General features: G+C 44.5%; 1 protein-coding gene across 2 annotated transcripts in view; it reads right to left on the reverse strand.

Moving 5' to 3' along the window:
* Positions 1 to 17,576, reverse strand: part of kirrel3l (kirre like nephrin family adhesion molecule 3, like) — a 32,779-nt gene extending 15,203 nt beyond the window's left edge. For both annotated transcript variants that reach the window (XM_031852551.1, XM_031852550.1), the window contains exon 1: positions 17,021 to 17,576. In XM_031852551.1, the coding sequence (XP_031708411.1) occupies positions 17,021 to 17,060 (40 nt within the window). In that variant the 5' untranslated portion in view covers positions 17,061 to 17,576. The remainder of the gene's footprint in view (positions 1 to 17,020) is intronic.
* Between the last annotated feature and the right edge of the window lie 6,975 nt (positions 17,577 to 24,551).

The following is a 24,551-nucleotide window of genomic DNA, read 5'->3' on the forward strand; positions in this document are numbered from 1 at the left end:
TGTGTGTGTGTGTGTGTGTGTGTGTGTGTGTGTGTGTGTGTGTGTGTGTTCTTTTCCATTCCCCAGTAACAAGGTCAAAACACATTTGGCCTGATATATTTTAATCCGGATTTCTCAAAATGGAATATCATTTCACGCTGCTGGATGCACATGGGGCTAAGTTTGTGTGTGTGTGCATCTCTGCCCGACTGTGTGGGCTCAGTTTGTGTGTGTGTGTGTGTGCGCGTGCGTTTGTGTCTAAAAATGTGCAATGTATGTTTATGTCTGTGTGTGTGCGCCAATTTGAATGTGTGAATGAGTGTGGAGGGTGGGGCAGTGTTAATAGGGAAAGCGACATGTCAGGCACCGGAGGGCACATTTAGCAGCTACTTTGACACAGTGACTTTGCTGTCTCTGTCACATGGTTGGAGTTAAGTGCAAAACGGCCTCTCTGACTTGGACACAAACTATTAAAGAGCTTTGCGTCGACCCTGTCACTGCCTGCACTCTCTCTCCCCTTCATCTGTGCTGATAGTGATACATTCACATCAGGAAGGATCAGGAAGAGATGGACAGATGTCCGCAATGATCCGTCCACCACTGGACATCTGCCTTGATAGAATTAGTTTGAACTAGTGTGTGTGTGTGCGCGTGTGTGTGTGTGTGTGTGTGTGTGTGTGTGTGTGTGTGTGTGTGTGTAAGTGCCATCCATGATGCTAAAGACTGAGAAAGATAATGGCACTGCAGATGACCTTTAGATACAATGGGGATCTAAAACCCACTACAGTGCATTTACTACCAAGTCACCACAGTCATAATCTCTTATGCCAATTTGGTAATCTCACACCAAAAAAAAAATCTACGCCTTAAATCAATTTAACACGGCATTCAAAGAGTCAGGTCCTTCAAATAAAACATAAAATAATGTCAGACTCTCTTGCTCGTAACAACTCAGGCAATGCACTATGTCCATCTCCGCGTGTTATTACAATGACACTCAACTACATGGTCATTCACTCTAAGAGGCTCCGTGCTGCGTTCGCAGTCCCTATTTTAGTCCTCATTTTATTCCATGTCCTCATTCCAATCCAGTGCAAAGAGTGCAACATCCAGTCCTGTGGGGTCTATAAATAAAAGTGCTCTCAACTTGACTGGACAATTTGCTCTGTGCAGCAATAATTCAAAATGTTAGAAAATAGCGCCTGATATCTACTTGTGCTTTTTTCCCCCGGTGGTGGAGGTAGAATCCTGCAGCCAGCTGGTGCGAGCTTTCCACAATAAGAGTCAGAGGAGAAAATTATGGGGGGGGGGGGGGGGGGGAAAGGTCCCATTTAAAAAAACAAAAAAAACAAAAAAAAAAACAAGGCAATTGGCAAAAAAGTGTCAAGCTTGGAATAAATAACCCCTTTCCCCAAATGCCATCCATTGTGCCTTGTCTAGATAAGGCTTCTAAATCGGGCTGGAAAATGCAAGCTCCATTTCTCTCTGTATGGAATTATTATCCCTTTGTTTTGAGTCAGGCTCTTTTGTCTTCCCCTTCCTGTGTGTGTGTGTCTGTGTGTGTCTCTGTGTGTGTGTGTGTGTGTGTGTGTGTGTGTGTATACAAACAGATAGTAGTGCTGATGTAGCTGAACCAAAGAGTATGTCCCAAAGGGGACCCTGCACCCATCTCATGTTTGATCATGGCTACTAAGCTCATTACAATGACTCCTACAGAACTTCTGAGGGCTTGAAGGGGACTAATAACAGATACCACCCACCAACACGTGGTAGTGTGGAGCCCAACACAAGCACTGCATGTGTGAGGAACCTCTGTGTTTTTCTAAGACTTGGACCGTCGCGAACTCCTTCAGCCTGTGGCTCTGCAGATGGACTCCTCTCTCATAACTTAGTGTTTCCCAGCCTCTCTTCAATCCTTTCTCTCTCACGTGGCATTCCATCTGCACTCTCACCCACCCACTCGCACTATCTTTTTCCCCATTCTGCATTTTGTGTCCCCAAATTGCAGTCTAACAGCTTTTTAAGAGCTGTTTTGCTGGAGTTTAATCCTCCTAGCCTCCCCTTTCAGCCTTTATTCCATTGTGAAAATCTTGGCTCAAACCTAGACCCGCTTAACTACCCAGCCCCCCCTGCTGCTGATACCCCCACCCAGGGCATTTTCTCCCATTCCTCTACAATGCAGCCCCATCCTCTCATTCCTCTGTTTATCACTCATTCGTCTACAGCCAGTGAGCCATGATCCCAGAAATCAATGTCTAGCAGGCCCCCTTTGAGTTATGTAAGGTGTTGCTAATTGTTGATTTGCTTTCTCCATGGCTCTTTCTGCCACCACCCTCCTTTTTTCCGTGTCAGCTGTCATCCCTTGCCAGCATCTCCCTTGCACTTTCTCGCCCCATCTCTTCCTCTCTTCTATCCTGTATCCCCTGTCCCTTTCTCCCGCTCTCTGCATCCCTGGTGTGAAAATCACAGGGGTTTGTGTCAGCTTGTCAACACAACACTCAAGAAAGCAGAGAAGGCGAGGGAACAACAACAAAAAAGAGCCACTACATGTTTCGAAAGACCGCAAAAACTGAGGTGAGGTAAAAATGGAAAAAGTGGGCTCCTGTCAGCTTCCAATTGCAAAGGAGTGGGCCATGAAAAGGGATTGATGGAACGTTGTAATCAGTCTGTCACCACGAGGTTTTTCTCTGCTGGAATAGGGCACTGCACACATCAGGGCAGCAGTGAGGCTGATCGCATGGGCGAGCAGCGGCAGAGTTCTCCCCGGGTACCTGCTACAGCAGATGCAGTGGATAGAGTAATAGAGTGGTATGCATACAAGGAGGGGGAAAAGGGAGGGAAAAAAGGAGGGGGGTGGGGGCAGACCAAGAGTGCTGATGTGACATAGTCAGTGTGTGTGAGTGTGTGGGAATGGATCGCGCAGTCGCTGTGCTGCAGTGCCCGACAGTGTGCCATAAATACACTAATTATTATACTGTCTTTGCAAACACACACACACACACACACACACACACACACACACACACACACATTCACTGTCACACTCCCATGTCTTTAGGGTTACCAGTGGGCAGAAGCATCTCTCTGAGTATAATTCTTGCACAGCTTTTAAACAGCCCCCCCTCCTCCATACTCTGAAGCCAAAGAGCTGAGAGCTGACTCCATGTAGACAGATAGCAAGTGACTGGCTGGCTGGCAGGAGGACAGGAAATAAAAAGCCATATAAAAAAAGAGAGAAAAGGGGAGGGAGCTAGTGGTGGCAGTATGAAATTGTCTGTACACATCAGCCAGCAGTGTTGACAAGATGTTGATTGAGCTAGTCTTGTCATTTTGTGTCATTCCTGCTTACCCCCTGGTGTTTTCACTGCAAGGCAGCTGCTGGCTGGATCTGTGTCACAGTTCCAGCCCTTTTCTGTCCCCATTGCTTCTCTCTCTCTTCCTTGCTGTCTCTGTTCCCAATTTCCCTCTCTGGCTCCCTCCTTTCCCCAGTGTTTGGATGGAAGGGCTTTCAGATAATTTACTGTGCTTTTAAATCATTAACTTCTAGTGCTGTTCGCAAAAGCCCTGGTTTAGTGTGGGCACAACAGCTGACATGGTGGATAAAACGGCAACGGTGCACAACATGTGACGGAGAGGCTTGTCAAAGATGGGGCAGGGATACATTTCAAAAAAGTAAATCTTTTCATTTCCGGCTTCAGTCATGACAAGTAAACAAAACAAATATGAATAAATAATAGATAAAACAATGAAGAGATCATGTTAGAATTGCCTCCATCTCTTGCTTTTTCTAAAAGGCGGTGGAAATGAAAACAAAGGAATTCTCTACATAGATTCTGTACTGGGACTCTGGGCTTAATGCCCTGGGGTGTCAATTAATTTAGTCTAGGGATTTGCGGCCTACTCTTCCTAATTGAGCCCAGTGGAGACCCCCTTGGCTCTTCACGATAGGAAGTAGTGCGTTTCATAATTAATACTTTTTCCCCCCCTTTATTATTATTATTTTTTAATGAGGGTGATAATGTTGTAAATGTATGCATCTCATTAGAGTAAAAGGGCCATCTACCCTATTGTTCACTTCTGCAGTGTTTGCTGCTGGTGAGATGAATAAGAGAGACAACCTCATTCAGAAGCAGCAATGGCACATTGAAGTCAAAGCTGTGCTTTTGTGTGTGTCTGAATATAAAACACAGCTAGCTCAATGAGAGTCTCATTAGTGTTGCTTAATATGTGTGCTTTTTAAAGCTTAGAGGTTAATGCCCGACTTGCCTCCATTTCACTGGAGCTCTCTTTAATTTGATGCATAATTCTTTTTTTGTCAGCAGCTGACAAGAGCCTCTTCAGAGAAAGCAGCTGAGCTGTATTGTGAACTCTGCATCCAACAGCAACACAAAGGCCCAAAAACACTTCTAATTAAACCTGTTTGAATGTTTCTCTTCTCCTGCTCCGCGTTACAGTATTTCTGAACTATCCTATCTTCCCATCTCTCTGTCCAGAGAACATAACTCCTGGCGTTTAAACAAATTACCTCCTCTCCCAGGAGAGCCATGGATCCAGAGAAAACAATAAGTGTGTGATTCACAATGCTGCCGCCTCTCTCTTCTTACAAACGGCTTTCAAATTGCCATTTATTAATCAATGTCTGTGGTTAGTCTGTGACCAGAATTTCTCTTCCCTTTTCATCGAGGGGTGGAGAAAAGGCGAGTTTTAATTTAACATCAAATTTTTATTCTGTTCATCAGATTGCCTGTAACTTGAATCATTCTTTTAAAATTACTGATGACTAAGAGCTTCCAGAACACAAGAAAGGGAGGGGAACAATGTTACCTGCTGACCTCAATACATCCTGCTTTGTGTTGAGAAAAAGAAGGGAAGGGGGAAACTAATTTCCTGAAACTCCATTTCTTAAGCGTTGATTAGTAAAGGAGCATAATTAGAGTGAAATGTGAAGTCAGGGTTTTTTCAGATTGCGCCGCTTCCTCTGGAAAAATCAGGCCATGATTAATGAATAAATGATTAATGAGAGAACTAATTAATCAATTAATTATTAAGCAAGCACTCTGAACAAGAAACGGGTAGGATGACGGTGAACAGTGGATATAAGTGATGGTTAGGTTGTGTGTTAGAGAAAAAAGGATTTAGGGTAATCTGCCTGTTTGTTCTGTCAGTTTGTTTTGTCTTCTGTTACAGGGGAGGATGAGGAAGAGGGAGGATGAGGAAGAGGGCCGATGGGGGTGAGATTGGAAGGCTTAACCCTCCGTCTTCAGCTTCCTGTGTCAGCCAGCGTCGTCTCGTCTGAGAGCATTGACATCGAAAGCCTGCATTTGCAAGTCTCCCCGTACATCTAGGGGTCAGATCTTTAGGTCATGCAGTAGTGAAGACTGGCATCACATTTGCCAACTAGATGTTTTGCATCGGGCTGTAAAAGGCCACACGACCCACAGTCAACACGGTTGAAAAGGCAAAGGGTAACGCAAAGTTCCCTTCTCTAACCAGTCGTCTCTCTTCCTCCCCCTGTCTTTAACTAGGACACCCCATCAATCTTTGATAATGTGCAGTGTGGGTCTCTCCTGTGTGACCAGGCTGATGAGAGATCACAGCAGGGATTGATGTATGAAATTTCAAGCTCCGAATGTAACTGTGATATACTGGACCGTTTCAAGTCAAGTTTGACCTTTTTTTTTCCCGGATATTAATCGCTGCAGTGAAAGAATATATGTGTGATACATCCCTCCCCCAGGACACTTTATTCTTTGGCATGGGCTTCTTCTATACCTTCAGTTAGTGGAGGTGGGGGCTTTTTTTCATATTATTTCTGCCAAAAGACCCCAGAGCTACAACACAACAGGATATGGGACACAAAATATTATTTTATAAGCGGATGGGTTTATTGTTGTTGTTATTGTAGCATTGCTCTATAAAGTTGCACTTCCCTTCCCCCCCCTACAGCCTGAAACACATCCTCAAAGCGAGAACATGAGAGAAGGATCTTTCATCCCTGCATATCTTTCCTGGCGTTTACTGCTGGCCTTATTAACAGAGTTGTGAGTGACGGAGGCAGAGTGTGCTGGGTGAATCTCAAGGGGCTTTGATGGAGGCAAGCTATGGAGCTGCAGCAAGCTGAGGGCAAGATCATGCTTGCGTTCATCCGCTCAAAGTGCTTCATAGAGTTCTTTGTCCACGTACCATTTTGCCTAACACTCCTCCTTACTTCTCCATACGTTCTAGTCTATTGTTTTTCTCAAACGGCCACTAGTTGGACTAGTGCTGCATTCTGTCCTAATCATACCATGGCATTGCAGATTACCTCAGAGTCAACTCTGTGTGAATGGGTCTTTGTCATGCTGGGTGGGTTGGCTCATTGACTGTGAATCCCTGGACATATGGTGGCTGTGTGTTGCGATGTGTCATGGCAGAGAATGCCGTGGGTTGGGCTCTTGACCCTCGCCTTGCCTTTAACACCTTACCGGCTGCACCAAAGTCTGTGGCTTGATGAACTTAAACACTTCATTGTGCACTTTGTGATTTGGGGTGTGTTTTCTTTGGCGCTTTTACTCCGGATGAGGAATGTTCGCTTTGCAGTCGGGGCAGATGTGTGCTATGTGACTGTTTTGCCAAACATGTAGCATGCGCTCTTTTCTCATGTTGCAGTGACACACACACAGACAGACACACATTTTTGTCTCAAACACATTGTTTGCATGGCAGAAGTAAAGCTATACACTGGACCTGTATCTTTGATGGCCAGACTTCTACAGAGAATTCTCCTTTGTCCTGGTGCGATAAGACTGTTAATTAAATTTACCACCCAAACAGAACACATTACAGAGGGAAATGACTACAGCATATATCCACGTATCTGGTCACACTACAAAGATAACAAAAGCAAACTTTACACTTCTGTAACACGTCCTGAGCTCTCTTTCGTCTTATTCTATCTGTGTGTCTGCAAAACAAGACTTTCTTTGCAGGTCACATCTACCGGAGAGGCCTCAGGTTTGGGGCTCTGATAAACAAGTGGAGCGTTACAGGCTCTTAAGCCCATCTGGTGAGATGATCGATCATTAGACAGAGTGTGGAGATAACTCCCTCAACCTCCCTACTGGCGACTACTGATTCCATATCACCCTTGCAGGATATGGTATGAATCACAGGAAGTTGAGATCAATCTATATAGATTGTGCTGCTTGATTACAAATGAAAAAAAAAATCCCATTTGGCTTAGCCACACGGATGTCTCCGAATCTGGCTGCGACTGTGTGTGTGTTGGGGGGGGTGCGATGCGATGTGCGCATCTACTTTTTTTAAATAATAGCTTTCTCCATTTACTGATTGCTGATAATTGTTAAACCCTCTCTACAATCTGTCCTACCTTCTTTCATTTACTTTGCTCAGTCCATCCTGCTCTCAAATCTCCCTTCTTGAGGGAGTCGTCTTTTAAATCTTAATTAAAACAGACTCCAAAACCCCCCACCCTCCCAGGGGCTGGCTGAAAGCAGCTTAGAACAATCAAGAGGACGGATTAGAAGTGAGAAGAAAAGAAGAGGAGAGGAGACGCAAGAGGGAGGGAAGGGGGGGGAAAACAACAACGAGAATGGAACGTTACAGGAAAATATTGAGAGGAGAGAGGAGAGAGAGAGAGAGGGAGGAATGACCCTTTTCCTTCATCCCCCTGATCCTCTCTCCTTCCCCCTTTGCTCTGTCTCTCCCTCTCTCTCAGGACTCAGGAGTCTTGGCCTGACCTATTGACATTCAGCTTCTCGGCAGATTAAGCAGCGAATGGAGCCTCTGGAAAGGGTAAACACACTGGAGGAACAATGACCAACAGGCGGCAACCTTATTGGATTCTAATTAACTGCCAGGAGAGATGGCTAGGGGCATGTTAAGTGCTGTGGGACACAAGTTAGAGCCCAAGACCTTAAGTACCACAACTCACATCACCTACACCCTCCTCCTTTCTTGTTGATAGTTTCTCTTTTTCTTTATCTTCCTATATCTCTCTATCCTCCCTATTCTTCTCTCTTTCAATCTATTTGGCCGCTGTTTCACATATGGCCTATGAGAATGGCAAACAGAGACTTTTAAAAGCACTCCTCTGAGAGCTATTTGCCATCCCTCTTTCCTAGGCTCTCCCTTTCTCTCCACTCTTTTCTTTTTTTTTTTTTTAACAAGGTGGAACGAGGCTCATCTCCCCAGAGGTATAGCTGTTTGAGTTATAACGTTAAAATAGGCTGAAAAATATGGAGAGATTATTTGATATTGAACAGATTGAATTATCTAGAGTGAGGGAGAAGGATGAAGGAGAGCAAAATCATTTTTCTGCATCTCCCCCGGGAGGGAGTGCTACCGGAGGGAGTGAGGGAGCTAAATGGAAAGGAGCTGAAGCTCAGTGGTCACATATCAGAAAATCCAACCTGTTCTTTTTTTTTTTTTTTTAAATCACCTATCCCAATTAACCAAGACACTAATTTGAGTGTGACTCCAAGCAGGTCTCCCTATATGTGTGAACTTTCTCACTGGTGCAGTGGGTCCTCCGTCTTTGAGTGGCCCCCTGATTATGCCAACTCACAATGGTGCTGTGGTTTCTGGGGTCCTCTACATGCAACCACAGGCACTAATTAGACTGTTCTCATTAATGTGTTAGTGTGAGGGAGTGCCTTGGCCATCATGAGTGGAGACTGACACAGGAGAGAAAAAAGCAATGCCCTGCTAGAGACGGGCCATCGTTACCTCAGCAGGCATATAAAGCAATTCATTAATTGGTGTGAAAACACATATGAAGCCACACATGCGCACACACGCACTCTGACACCTCAGCACGAATACACACACTGATGTTATGGGTATTCCATGAACCTGTTGCTTGTTAACACATTACCTGGGATCAAAGAGGCAAAGGCTGGAAGGAGAGAGAGGACTAGAGGAGTAATTATTTGACGAGGAAAATTGCAGCCCAGTGTTATGTTTGTCCCTCGGCAAACCTGGCAGAATGGAGGTTTCATCCGCTTCACAAAACGGAAGGATCTCTTCTCTCGTTACGATCACGTGAGAGTCTTTGAAATCCTCAGAGTACTTTTTTTTTTTTTTTTAATCAAAGCTGGGAGGAAATGAATCGAAGCTTCAGTTGTGATCCGAGCCTGGAGGTATAAAAGGGATCCACATGACCAGTGTCCATTTCCACACCATTACAGCAACAGTCATGGCTGTAATAGGTTGAATTGGGCCATTGATTTCTCTCATACACCCTCTCTTTCACCCAAAAAACTAGTCTGTGCAAGTTCTGAGAGTTTTTCAGTTCCTTTTAACAAAACATCACATGCTCAAAGACGGCTCACATAAAACTTAGGCCTTGGCCCAATAAAACACACACACATACACACACGAACACACACAGCCAACACAATATGTCCCAGCTTGGGTTCCTGGGGAGTTAAATAAAGGACTGAGTTTAAATTGGCTTTTAAAGAACTCCCAAGCACAATCAGGGAGTTGACTCGAGCTATACTGTAGTGCGTCAGAGGACTGTTTAGAGAAAGAAGAGCAGTTAGGCTAGAGGTCTATAGTGCAGTGAATGGCTAATCTAAAGTGTGACGGCTCAAGAGCTTCTCTCGACCGGTTTCAATGGACCTCCAATCAGGCCTGACTGCCCCTCACTCTTTGGTCAGCTGTTTTAACTGGCTGGTGATTGAGTGGCTTCATTAAGGGCCTATTTATCTTCTCCTGTATCGCAGCCCTGAAAGACAGGTGACATGCTCACCACACCTACGCACCGCCTACATTAGAACTGCATTAGAACACACAGAACGTTGAATAACACAGCAATCTACTCCCTCCGAACGTGGTCCTTTTCAGTTAGTTAAAAAGATGTGCAATCTCTGTACTGGTTTTAACAAACTTTAAACTTCTCTCCCTCTCTTAATGGACAACCTAGCTATCGTCTTGTCAGCTTTCTTGCATCTCGCTGCCCCAGTGGTTCACCAGTTCTCTCTAGAAAATTATCCCGGGCTATGCAGCCTGTGATACCTTCTAGGAAGGTACATATATGGCATGTGGCTGTGTTCATGTGTAATACCACCTGAACAAAATAGCAGGCCAGGTCAAACCATGACCTCACACATAGAGAGACCCTCCCAAACAAGCCACAACAAACAGCTTTCTGTAGACACACTCTGCCTTTGATCTGAAGAAGCAGAGATGAGATCTGTCTCGTCTTTCCTCTCTTCTCTTTTGCACTTTTCTATTTTTCTTCACAACATCTCCTTATATCCCTCTATCCCCTCCCGCTGAGCAGGTGTATTAAATGAGGTGACTATTCCAGCAGCATTGGGCCGCACCTCAAAGTGCAGTCTGTGAAGAGGGCTTTTCTCTCCTTCCCTCTTATCTTTTATCCCTTCCATCGGCCTATCTTCTTTACTCTCCCCTTCCCTTTATCTTTCTCCATCCCTTTTACTTCTTTCAACGCGTTCCCTCGCACTCCTGAATGTGAAATAGAGAGGGCAATGCCTGTCATCTATTTGAATTCATCTACACCTCCCTGTCTATCTCCCTCTGTGCATCTCTCTCAGCCTATTGTCTATTTAGCTATACGTCTAATTATGCTGTCTCACTTATGTAATTAGCACAAAAATAAATGGCTGCCGTGGCTTAGTCTCTCCCCTTCACCCCTCCCGTTGCAGGCTCTGAGAAAACAAATTATGGAGAACAATAGGTACAAATGGCTTCTGCACCAAACCACATGATGGATGCAGCCTGGGTTCCCTGCATCTCATCCCTTCCTTTTTCCCCCTGCCTCGCTTACTCTCTTTGCTCTCCCTCCCCTCTCCATATTTCCAGCTCTATATGTCTCTGTTTGGAAACAGAGGAGGACTTGAGCACTCTCTCGCCCAACTACGCTATGATTGTTTGGCTGTATCATCTGTCTTCCCTTCTTGGCACTGACACTATATTCACACTGACATCATATTAGGCAAGGTCCTTTTACTACCCCTTTCTTTCTCTTTCTCTTTCTCTTTCTCTCTGCTCTGCTCTCTCCTTCCCTTCCCCTGCTGTTGTCTCCACTGGCACTCTCCTCTCCTCTATCCTCCAGGGCCTTCTATACACCTCGACTGCAAAGCAAACGCCTGGGACTTTCTAAAGCAAACAGCCAGCATCCTGTGCCGTAGCCCCATCTGTGGATAGTCTGAGCAGGGAACAATCAGTCCCTCTCCTCCACTGCCTCGTTCTCTTTCCAGCCCCCTGGGACCTGCACAGCAGTAGGATGCCTCAGTCAGACGGGTGCAATGTGCTGGAACAATGGCTGGGCTGCGTCCTCCAGGAGGGGTGTTAGGTTCACCTCAGCCAGCTTGGGAGGCACTTAGCCATGTGTTCTTGCCCTCCTTGCTGCAGCTTCACAGGAATGTGGCAGAAGCAGAAAAGCCTCCCACTATACAGCTTCCTTACCTCACCGTCATACACCCCCCTATGCACAACTCTACACTCACACAATGACACATGCACGCACACAACCACTTTCTACATGTCCAAGTGTACAACGGAGATCTAATGTTTAGCACGAGGTACTGAAATATCAACTTTATATTAATCCCCCTCAGACTTGCAGTCAGGAACACCTTTGTTTTGTTTTCTTCACCTCCGCCAGGCTGGAAGAAAAACAGCAGGTATAGTTTACACCGATACAAGCATATCCATTACCTGAAATGTTAGGCTCCTGGTAGTAAATCCCTTTGACCCCTCTGCCTTCCTTTTCTTTCTTTCTCTTTCCCTCCCCCTATTCTCACGCTGAGCCCATTGCCGTCTCTGCATCGCCTTTCTTTGGCCAAACAGACAGAAGGAGAGAGACACACCTTATCCTCCTCCCAGTCCAACCGCCACTCACCTCAACCACCCACGCACCTCACTGTTCCTCACGTCTCCACACAGCTCAATAACATTAACATGTTTTGCCATTGAGGGAGCCACAGTTAAAAGCTCGATCGATAAGCTTTGACTGACACCCCTCAGTTGATAGCAAATTGGCTGCCTTCTTTAACATACCTCCCAGGGCGAGTTTCTCAGCATCGTCCGGAATGGAAAAATGGTAATGAAAGACGTTTCTCCAACCCTTCACCCAGCCTCCTACAACAGCACTTCAGTATTTCATTGTGCAGAGGAAGAAGTGTCTGGGCCACAGAAAACCCACTATTTTGGTTAATGGTTGAGTCACTAACACAATATTAGCCCTGGGTTGAACTGTCAGGAAGGAGAGATGAAACGAAGAATAAAAGGTGGGGTGGGGGGACTTTAAGTAATGAGTAGTTGCAGCACTTAGTCCCACAAGTATACGCATTGCTTCCATCACTAATAAAGTGAGCAGCAGGCAGGCAAGCTCTTGTTTCCTTGAATGTGTTTGTACCCCTAGTTGGTTAAGGAGATGGCATGTCCTGATTGCTGGAGCATCATTAATTAGACAGTTGGACTTTGACTAATCGCTCCAGAAAGGGCACACAGCCCTGAAGATGCCAAACACTCATCTCAGCTTATCATCCTCTGCCCCAGAGTGTGCCCTTGACCTCTGTGTGTGTGTGTGTGTGTGTGTGTGTGTGTGTGTGTTTGTGTGTGTTAAGGATGTTGCTTCTGTGAGTTCTTCGTCATGAGTCATTTCTGAGTGATGTGCACATGCCACAAGCCCTGCTACACCCAGCTAAATATCTCAGATCTCCTATTTAGTAAGTGCCACTGAAAATCAAATTGCATATAAGGAGAATAAAAAGAGGAGTTAAATAAATAACAATGCAGTGTTAAGTGAATGTTGTCTGATGGTATTCCTAACTAAACTAATCTTTTTCCCGAGCCCCTACACCAACAGAGCTATCTATAATACAAGGTTAAGGAACACGGCTGGTACAGATATTGCTCCTACGCAGAAGATACATTTCAATTTGCTGTTGGTTTCTGTGTCTCAGCAGGAGATATGAAATTCTTGTCTTGCAGGGCAGGAATTGATTGGAAAATAAGAATGAATGTGTGGTCTGTCTGCAATTTTTCTGTTGTATGTTGGTTTCTGGGCTTAAGGTCTCTTGAAATGGTGATAGATCTCCTTAGAAGGAAGTGACACTTGTATTTTAGGGAGATAAATGCAATCCAAGTTTTTCCTAAAATAGCTGTTACTGTATAAACGTGACTGTTTGTCTTGGGGGGCTGTTTTAATGACATGCACATAATCCCTGTTTCTCCCTCTCCCTCTATTCTTTCCATTAAAGTGTTTGTAGAGAAAAATAAACAAGTTTGTGCTGTCCCCAGTCTGTATGCTGATAATACAGCCTGGAGTGCTGAAGAAGACTCCAGGCAACAGCAGGAAGCTGACACGGCCCCTCCATTGTCCCATTCCCTGTCATCTCCTACCGGATCCTCCGACTGCCCCAGAGGAAGACAAGGTGAGGATGTGCAGACACAGACACAAGGAGAAAGCAAGGGACAAAAAGAGGATGGGCGGGTAGAGGTAAAAATAATACTGCAAGAGGCCAAGTGCCATCCACAGTTTGCTACCTGGCTTCTTTTGCTTCCTGTGTTGCGCCATACCAGCATACACATCCCGTTAAGTTGCTAACAGCTGATAACAAAGCCTCGGGAAACACTGCCAAGTTCTTTATCTGTGTTTACCCGCATGGCAAAGCTGATTAGAGACAGGCAACATTATGAAGCCCCCATTGTTTCCTTTCTCCTTCCAGTTTCTCCTTCCGTACACGTAGCAAGTGCGTGTGCAGGAAGGGGGAATGGGAGGATATCTATCACTTCATGAAGAAGAGCAGAAAGACAATGGCATGTGTGCAAGACACGTCTCCAGGATGAGAAGAAACAGCAGGCCATTGTTTAGGATCTTGATCATTCATTACGGTCTGTCTGTTTGTGCGTGCCTCTGTGTGTGTCTATGAAAATCAACAGGCTTTCTACAAGAAACATTTAAACCGTTTTTAGTTTGGTTAACATGCTCTGGAGAACAAATATATCTTGGCTATAGATTAAGATACAGCTTCAACGAATGTATACAGATCTTTACATTTGATTTGTGGCCACAAGTGAATCTAGCAAATTCAGATAAAATGTTCAATACAACACCGCAGCAAAACCATTACACAGAGCTCACAGGAAATCAAAGTAGTCCAAAATTCATCCATATCTTTGCCATGACTATGTCTCCTAAATAATGCAAGACACTTCTGTTCAACACTCAGCTGTGTTCGGATTCTGCTGCGTCTGCACTATTGTGCACCTCGTATCTAACACTCCTCATCGGCTGGCTGGGGCTCTCGCCTTCAAACTTTCTACGCCTATCCTCAATCTCTTTGTATCACAGAGGACTGAAATTGATAGAGGTAGAGAAATGGAAAACTAAAAGGAAAGATTCGAGGGAAGGAGTATGTTTGTGTGACACGGAGAGAGAGAAGAGTAACAAGATGGAGAAAAGGTTAACGATGCTCAGCAGTCTTCCTCAGTGTTTCCCTGCTGCTTGTCAGCTTAATCATCGCAACACTGGTGACACATACAAGTCTTATCCCTGCATCAAGACTCCTCTCCCTTCCCCCTCCTGATCTCAAACTCTGCTTCCGTCTGCCCGATCCTGACTCCCTCCACAAGAATTCAAAGAGCGGCAGTTCATAGAATATGCACATTTCCCTAAAATCACCCCCTTGGGCCATCCTGCCTCTGCATCCAGTGGCACAGTGTGAGGACAAGACAAATCTTTGTTAATGGGAAAGGGCGGGATGATGGGGGGAGGAAGAGAGGGCTTGGTCGGGGCTTACACTTCCCTGGCGAGATATCAGTTCTCTGTTTGTATCAGTCTGTGCTTGCATTAAATATGTGTGTGAACAGGCTTTCAACCATCGGTGAAAGTCTGCCAGCCGCCTGCAGCCCATTAGGCAGATACGCTCTCATGTCCTCCTGTCCCACAGTCACACATTCTCCAGCCAGGCAAAAGAGTTGTGAGAAGAAGCAAGGTGGAAAATTTCCACGGCGTTACACTATAGTGAGACATGAGTGGCGACACGACTTAAGAGGAAGGGAAAGAAACTTGTAATCTCGGCTCACAGCCTTTGAACTTGGCCTGATGAGACGCAGGCGACCCAAAGCAAAAGGTTCCAAAGGAGAGCTCACTGAAGATTACTCAGAATACTGATGCAGTGTGGAAGCCAATTCCTATGAGAGCCCATGGGGACTTTCTGAGGAAGTAAATTATCTGTGTTGTACAAGGCTACATATATACAAATGTATGCTATATGCCATACACGCATTTCAAAGTGAAGTTATGTGCTGTGGCCACATTTTGACTGCGTAAGAGTGGCTCAATAAATGAGGTCTAGGGTCTCTTAGGTTCTAATTAGGGCAGCTGTTACCATTTTCATTATTTGTGTGTGTGTGTGTGTGTGTGTGTGTGTGTGTGTGTGTGTGTGTGTGTGTGTGTGTGTGTGTGTGTGTGTGTGTGTTGGGGTTTGGGGGAAATATGCTACTGTCTGGCTTCTGCCCCTTCTCATCCAGCTGTTGCTAGTCTGTCAGGGAGGAGAGGTCTACTGGTGTCATGTCCCTCCCCCGAGCATTGAATAATGACAAAACCATGCGGAACCGGGGCTGAAAGTAAAGATATACTCACAACAAATGGCTCTTAAGCACACTTTGCCATTTGTGATCTTGAAAGCTGGTGAAAAATCGCATGTGACTCAGTCTGGAAGCTAATGCCGCCTCTGGCAGAGGCAGAGACATAAAAAAAAAAAAAACTAAATAGATTTCATTATTCCATCCTTTGTCCCTCCCACAGAAGATCTGTGTATTCCTTCACATTTAAATCAAATTTTTTCTCTCTCAATGTGTTTATACATGAACTAGTTTATCAACAGCTCTAAAAAAAAAAAAAAAAGCTGATAAGTCAACAGTTTCTCAGTGTTAATTGCATTTTGACATTTACAGCACTAAATTAATACATTTTACCAGCTGCTCGGAGAGCCTGCTTGTTCATAATGATTGTACTGGAAAAGCATACACGTTCTGTTCTCTGTCTCATGTTAACTCTATTATAGTATCACTTTAATAGAGTGATACTATAAGCAGCAGGGGGTGGTGGTGTTGGGGGCCAGACAGGTGCGTTATGTCTCTGCCTGCATCTCGAAAAACAAATGCGCCCCCCTCTTCGTGTCTTTCTCACACTCACTCTCTCCATCCCTTTCTTACTCCCTCTATCTGCCTTGCTCCATCGCAAACGCATATACCCGCGAGACTGCGCTCCCCACACGATAGACCATGCACCCTTTTATCTGTTTACGCACCATTGACTACGATTGGATGGATTACCACTCAGGGAGAAAAAACGTCAGACCCAACCATGACGAGCACAGTCATTTCCACATCGTTTCATCGGGCTAAACCTTTTCTTTTTTTTTTGTTTCATGTAAATCAATCTGGGGACCACTGACTTTTTATTTCTGAGTAAAAGAGGATGCGGAGCACGGCGCTGTCTCATCCGGCATCGCTTTAGTTATCATCATCCTCACCCGCTTACCACAGCATTTCATCCTTATTCTAAAACACGAGATAATGTACAGTATGTGTGAATGCACACACGGAGGCATATGATCACACGCGTGCAACCACGTTGCAGTCAGGAGCAAGGAATCCCCATGGTGAACATTATTTTTTAAGTTCAACTTTCCGTTCGTGCGCCCTGCATCTGCAACCACATGCCTGTCCAACACAGAAAGTCGTCCTCTCACATCCGAAATCTGAACCAGAGCAGAAACAATCCCAGCTACCCCGATTTACGCAGTGCCACTATTCACCGGTGCTCTGTGTCTGCTTGCAGACAGTGAAACCTACTGGTTGAACCACTCTTTCAAAACTAATTAAACATGTACCGGCAATTAACAGCAATGAATTGTAGTACTGCAGTATATCAGTAGCCCCTCTGTAACGGCGCACTGGATGGCTTGACGCAGCGCGCAAGTGTGGAGCACGGTCTATCCTCTCCATTAGTACAGACCCGCATGCTAAATGATAACAAACAAAAAGCATGTCTTACCTGTGACCATGAAGGAAAAAATAAGGTATAACGCCGTCATTTTTAGTTGCTCTGGCCGCTGATTGTGTTGCGTGGAAGGAGTATCTCGCTCCGTGGCGACTGAGCTGGTTACAGTCCACTCCGCGGCACCGGGATATAACCGGACGCACAAGTGCACTGGGAATCGTCTATAATAGCATCCAGTTAGAAGAAATGATTTCGAATGCTCCGAACAGTTTGTAAACTCTCAGTTAACAAAGCATCCCCGCAGTTGGTAACTTTCCCCACCGCGTAAGCTTTCTTCTCCAGTGTCGTTCCCTGTCACAGCTGTTTCCGCTCACTGCGCTCTCCAATTGGTGAATTGCGGGGTATCAGGCTTCGTCCGCTGTCCACTTTGTAACCTGCGCGAGCATGCTGCGTTCGGAAGCGATCTCTCCTCCTCGACGGTGCGCAGTGATGAACCCCGGTGAAGTTGCCTCTCGCCTCCTCCGCTGAAGTCTCTCACTCTGTTCCCACTGTAACGCACTCTCTGTGTCTCTCTCTTACACACGGTCTCCCCTGTTTACTGCTCACTCCCTCTTGCCAATAGGAAATGCGCACTGACAGTCATCTGGTAGGGGGGGTAAGGCTACACTAAATCTGGCGGAGGAGCCCCTCTGCCTCAGATGCTTGCCAGGGGGGTCCTGCGGCCCCCTTCTCCAGGGCCCCGTTATTGGCTGAGCGGGCGTCGCGGGGAGGGTATTTAAAACACTTATCCTGAGTTTAAAAGACTACCCTAACATTTTTGGGTGGAGTAGCTCTCATGGAGACCTCAATCATATTACAGATGGACAGGCAATGTGGTCCATGTTTTGCAAGAAAATGCAGGAACTGTCTCTCTAGAGATACATTTTACAAATGTTAGGCTACACCAAATCACCAACAGGAATATTACAGCATTATACTATCAATATAAACCTTCAATTTCCGAACGTTTCATCGTTAACCCAAATCCAACAACCTAATTTCACTTTATAATTGCAGCTTTGTGATGTAATCATGTTGAGTCTTAACAATATGAGTTGAAGAAATGTCGGTAATAATTTCGCATTACATTTGTTGTATACAGAAACTTGGAGAACAATCCTTTGCTTTTGTCAACAATGGGTCAATTTCTGATTAAAAGGAAGTTTAACTGTTGAAAGTTAGTATCCAGTTCAATCCATAGTTGTTTTGGCAAATGGTGAAACCGTTAACTGACTCTAAAACCTCAACACTCAGAATGAATCATCAATTACTGGAGTGAAACTGTCAACGTTAAATACATTTGCTGATGTCTTTTAATTACTCCGCTTACCCGAGAACATCTAATGCTATTTAACTATGTATTGCGCTTTTAGTTAACTCACAAACACTTTTTTTTTTTGAATTGAAGTACCATAAGATTTTATGCAGTGTAAATCCAGAAGCGTATTGAGTATTTTTTGCTAAATATCATCTTTGAAGTTGACTCAAAACATACTTGTTCCAGGTGCAGTTTGATCTAAAATGAGCCTATGTTGATTCTCATACAGTGGGCGCTAAAATGAGCAGAGAACAGAATCATTATCATATTTCAACAAGAGCTAAGGCTTTTATAAAGAGATGAAACCAGTGCAGTCTATCACTTGCCCGTGGCTGTTTATAGGCTTGTTCTTTGATGTTGTTCATTTGTTATTCAAGGTTTTATTGATTAACCAAAATAATAGGCCTTGCAGTCATCTGGTTAATCAGTCTTTCACTTGTGTGTGTATTGCACCAAGCAACGACTTAATTTAATTTCAACACCCCCCACCCCCTTCTCACAGACACACACACGCGCACACATGTGCCCTGTTAGCCCAGCCAGGTGGTTAGTGCTCCATAAGACTGTGAAAAATTCATCAAAGTGTGTCGATTTGGACACTGAGGACTTCACCATGTGTGGATAGCAGAAAACATCATCAACAAAAATAAGAGTCTTTCTTTTTGACATTTCATGCTGCATTTAATTAAAGGCTGATGATGAGGGCTCACTCCTCATGAGCCCCCCCCCCCCCACAGTAGTTTTTAAACCCTGGGGCTGGCCTTCCTGTTTATTGCCTCCCTGTAATGCAAACATAAGGGTCCTCTGCCAGTAAACACATGTTGATGGAAGAAACAGCTTGCACAGCTGGGAAGCCAACCCAGGTTAGTGTGAGTGAGCACATGGGTGTGTGTGTGTGTGTGTGTGCAGGAATAGATTCTTGTTTGTTGTTGTTTAACATATGTCAGAGTGCGATTTAGGTTGTGAGTTGGCACTTGAATGTAAGAGATGGAGTGATAAAAATAAGTCATGCTTGTTGTTTGTGTGTGTGTGTCGGCCACAGTGTGCACGTGTAAAACCATCAATGAGTGGCTGACGACGGGGGCTTGGGTGAGCAGTAAAGCAGTAGGGTGCCTCCACCAGTTGTGCTGTGATAATAAAATCAACATCCATTGTGCAAAGTCTGTCACCGGGCATGATGCTGTGATTGAAATGTATGATCTCCCATGGCTCACACAGATGGACAGATAGATGAGGCCAAAGCAGATGATACATGCACAAGCATCAGTTTGGGCCAATAGTCCTAATTATCCTGGCCTCCGTGGCATCAAATGGAGGGCGTCCATACTCCCCGAGCTTTTGAGTGTGTGAATAATTTATAAATAAAAAGGGGGTTTTCAGCTGTGGGTTTATTAATAATAAATATGGTTTGATATTTACTAAACTGTTCAGAGGGAGAAAGGGGTGACAGTTAAGACATCGTTTGCATGGTAATTGTAAGGAGATAATAAATAAGGCATGAAGTGGAGATATATGGAAATGTGATTCATAGGGAAATGAGAATAATTTAACAAAATATTATCCCAGTCCCTATTTGACCCGAGGTCAATTAAAAAAGAAATGTCAGTCGTGGTGAACGGCATGCTGGGCCTTAAATTACAATCGCTTGCTTTCTCTTTTGTCTAGCTGGAAAGCGGATCTAACGTTCAAGGGGAGGAAAATGTATTCATACTGACACAAACCATGTGTTTAGTTTAAATGAATATTAAGCTGAATAAAATCAACACAGGAAAAGAAGACATTTCTCTCTCCAAAGAAAACTCGGTATAGCATGAGCTAGAAGTTGAGGAATGTTAGGTTTTGTTTTGTTTCAAAACCTTCTGCTGAGGGGAAAACTCCACATAGTTTTCAATGAAAATAATTGTAACATTTGTTATAAAGCATTTTGTATAAGCAAATTAAATAATCATATATATCATCATGTATTGCTAAAACACACACTAATCATTTCCCTCTAATTGAATCTGTATCATAATTATTACGCTTTGTCTTTGGATTTGAAATATGGTCTGTTAGATTGATGAATATTAACTTCCTGCTTTATAGACTGCAATGTATGTCTATGTTGCATTGTTTTGGTTCCTCTAGGGTTTATGCTGCTATCCATACGAGAAACATTACACCAGCTTTTACTGTAATTGTGATATTGAATTTTGAGCTGATCTGTGTCAACCATAACTCTAAATGCCACTACGAGCTCATAACTCATATAGCGACATATACCTTTGCTTGCAAGTGGTATCCATCTGCCCGGCTAGTGAGCAATTCAAAACCTGTCTTCTCTCTCCCATTCCAATAATATGACGTCAGTTCACTGCACTGGTCTGAAATTTGCAATTAGGCATTTTCTTTATGTGTGATTGACGAGCAGGAGGAGGGCATTAAAGCTGAACATGGACCCGGGGCTCACTCTGCAGTCTATAGGATTATTTCCAGCCTCATATCAAATCCATGTCCTCTGCCCTAATATCAGAATATGACTCTGGCCACCCATGGATTTTGTTTTTGTCTGTAATGAAAGTCTCTCTGGGGATCTGGTTGAGCGATTCTTTTCCTCGGGGGTCAAGGAGAGTTTGAGGCTTCTGGTTCAAGCTGCGCTTAGGAAAGGGTGTGGGTTACAGGAATGTGGCTGTTGAACTCCAATTCCACAGATATATAGAAAAGATGTGCAGTCTGAAATAACAGTAGTCATGAGTATAATGTCTCTAGGTATAGGCTCACATAAATCATCACAACAAAAACCACAAGCTCTGATGCATATTTATCAGGACATAGACCGATGTTTTGATAAATTTGTCAGGGTTTTTAGCTCAGATTAAGATTTTTTTCACCATCTAATAAAAAAGGCATCTTAAAAAGTCACTCCCCTCCCCCCTCCCTTTTTTTTTTTTGCAAGCCAGCACTTCATCAACCTGGTCTGTGTTTTCACCCACTTCTTCAATAATGTAATTACAACATCCCCCAAAATTTAAGATCGGATTGATTGGGTCCTTGGCCAGCCTCGACGTGTCTTCGCTGATAAGTACAGCAGTAAGCTGTCTAAAATATTCATGCACTGATGCAGAGATGTTGTCCCTTGGTGGGCCTCACCATGTGCAACATCTGTTCCTGATGTCATGCACGCTTCTGTGTGCCAGAAATGCCCCGATGGCGTCCGTGGCATCTCTGCTGTACTAAGTCATGTCCAGACACACGGTGCTCCACTCAGCTGCGATAAATATCTGAGACGATAGTGATCCAGTCGCCTGGACAGAACTATTGAACACTTTTGCTAATCCATACAAATAGATTAGCCACTGCAGTCTCGCACTGACATCAGCAATTCTGCCTCTCACTGATGGCTATGTCAGTTGATTGTTGCTCTATCAACAGTTCACGATTATTTTGTGAATGTTCCACTATGACTCCTTTTACCATGTAGCACACTCTTATTTGTTGATACAAAATACTAAGCTGCCAACTCATTAAACTACCAACACATTTTTATCGGAGCTCAATAACAATGTGATGAATAGAATTATATTCCAACGTTGTGCTTTTGTCAGTGCAGCAGTCACAGCCTCATCATACAATTAAAAAGCCAAGTTTAAGGTAAGCAGCCACATTGTTTTGACCAATCCACAGTTTGACACTGACCTCTCATGTCTATGACATGAAAGAGAGACAATAGGAGGGACAGAGACAGAGTCAGCAGTAGTCAAGGTGAATCCTGTCCTGAGTAGTGCCCACATGAGATCTCAACTACAGTCACATCTTCTCCACCACTGGGCTTGCCTCGCCGTCTGCTGACAATCACATGAATAGGCCACGACTGGCTGCTTGTTTTGTGCCATGATCCCTTGCTGCTCATGCTGTTGAAAAAATAAATAACCCAGCCCTGCGCTGCTATAAATAATGGATGACTCGTCCACTGTCACTTTTCATAGGATGTCAAGCCACGGCCCGGCCATTATTAGGGTCTGTCCTCTTCCCCTTTCTGCCTCTGACTCCAGTTTTGTTATTGTTCTGGTCGACTTGCCTGCACACCTCCTCAGTGGGTCGGCTGTCAGTCTTCCTCTGGGTTAGTGCAGTTGATGGTTGCCACGGAGAAGAAAGAGATGCTTTGGGGGCCTGAAACAAGATGGGTGATACAGCAAGCAACAGCACGCAATCTGCCTTGACCTGGAACAGGTATGCTTAGCAGTATCAACTAAGATGTCATCCGCCTGCTTGCGTTAGATAACCTGTACTCAGGTGCTGCCAGGGCTGTGAGTAAAGATTGACCTCATCATCTTGAGACAGACTTGCTGTCACCCTCCCACCCAATGAAAAACTAAGAGCGTTGCTAAAGTCAAAAACAGGTCTACACCCCAGGCGCAAAAGAGGAGACTGCTTACTTAAACAGAGACAAAATATACCCAGGTCCACCCATCCAGCAAGAGAAATCATAGATTATTTATATATGCAGCTGTGTATAAGAAAAGGGAATGAAGAACATCTGGCTGAAGAGATATGAGACAAAGGTATGAGAGATATGTATTCATTTGGCCTCTGTTACACAAATACAAGGGTGTGTTGAGGAATCAGAGGAGGATGTTGTTTTCGAGGTAGACACTAAGAAAATAAAAAGCGTTTTCAGCTTTCCGTTTGTTCAAAATGTGTTTTGGTGTCACCAGGCCGGGCCCGAGGCAAGTGTTGTCCACCAGCAGCTCTCGGGTCCTGCAGACTGTGCCAGTCTCTCCATGTGCAGAGTAATAGCATCAAATCAAGGCCTGCAGCAAACAAACCCTGACAGATACTCTCATTTGGGATTCACTTTGGGACAGCTGTGGTGCCATCCAAAAGGGGGGGATGGAGAGGGGGAAGCCAGCAGTCAGTAATGTATGCAGAGTGTCTGCACGTCCTGCATGACAGCAACACGGGCGCTTGTCACAGGAGACATCAGTTCTACTTAGTCACAGCACTGCGGGGCAATCCATATGACTGCAGTGCTGTGCGAACTCTATTAATAGTTATCTACCTTTCAGGAGTTATTATGCTGACTTGGGGATGACAGAGGAATATAATGGATAAGTCCCAAATGAGGGAAGGAAACAGGGTCTGTGGAGCATCTTTTGTGCCAATTGGCCCCTTACAATTTAAGAATCCTGCTCGAATCTCCTCTCTCACCCTACTCCTGATAGCCTGTGTCACTGGGCAGCCTGGTGCCAGACCCACAGTTTATGTGAGAGGCATAATAAGGATTAGTTATGGGGCAGGAAGGGGAGAGGGAGCAGAGGGGGAATGGAGGAAAAGATCAGCAGAGGTGGAGTGCAGAGGAGGAACTGAGAGCGAGCCAGCGAACGAGATAGATGGTAGAGAAAGAAAAAAGAGGGTGGGAGAGATGGGCTGGCTGCCGGAGACTTGTTTAAAAATCAAGGCCCTGAGTTGGCCACGGTTAATTTTTCATCATACTCCTAAATTAAAAATGTGAGCGGTCATCATTTATTTGTCAAATTGTCTCAGCTCAAAAGGTGGATGTCACATTGGGTTTGCAAAAGGTCAGGGGAGCCAACCGGCAGGGAGGAGGAGAGTGGATCAAAGACTGCTGATTCCACCAAATGCCCTGCAGAACTACCTTGTTTAAGGGGCATTTAAGCCAAATGGGGTTCTTGGACTACACTAAGTGGAGATGACATGATTTAAAATGTAACATCTGGAATGGCTTTAGCATACTTATTGGACATGCCTTCACGGTCCCACATGAATATAGCAAAGATATAAACAAAATATACCCCAGCATACTTATATCCCCTTAAGCCTAAAAAGCCTGTAAATTAATACCCATATACTCTAAAGCAATACCACATTCCTTTCAGTGTAAGCATAAATATGTACTTTTCCTGTTATTATCATAACCGCTCACATTTGCAGGAATCATCTCATGATGCTTCTCCATAAACATGAATATTTAGACATGCTACAGTGTGAAGTGAATGCATTAGATTTCTGCAGATTATTTGACCGACTATTACTGTCCATCATTCCACGACTTTCGGTCGTCTTGTTATTTAGGTGCTCTTAAGAAAGGAAAAGCAGCATGTCTGGAGGAAAAAAACATGCAAATACACAGCTAGAATAATCAACCTCCCCTGGCGGTGCTCAGTGTGCCTCATTTCCAACATGTCCAAGATTAGAAACGAGGAGAAGGAAAAAAATGATAGACTGGTG

The sequence above is a fragment of the Anarrhichthys ocellatus genome, unplaced genomic scaffold (genome assembly GCF_004355925.1).
Source record: "Anarrhichthys ocellatus isolate YVR2014 unplaced genomic scaffold, GSC_Weel_1.0 scaffold13, whole genome shotgun sequence".
Taxonomy (NCBI): Eukaryota; Metazoa; Chordata; class Actinopteri; order Perciformes; family Anarhichadidae; genus Anarrhichthys; species Anarrhichthys ocellatus.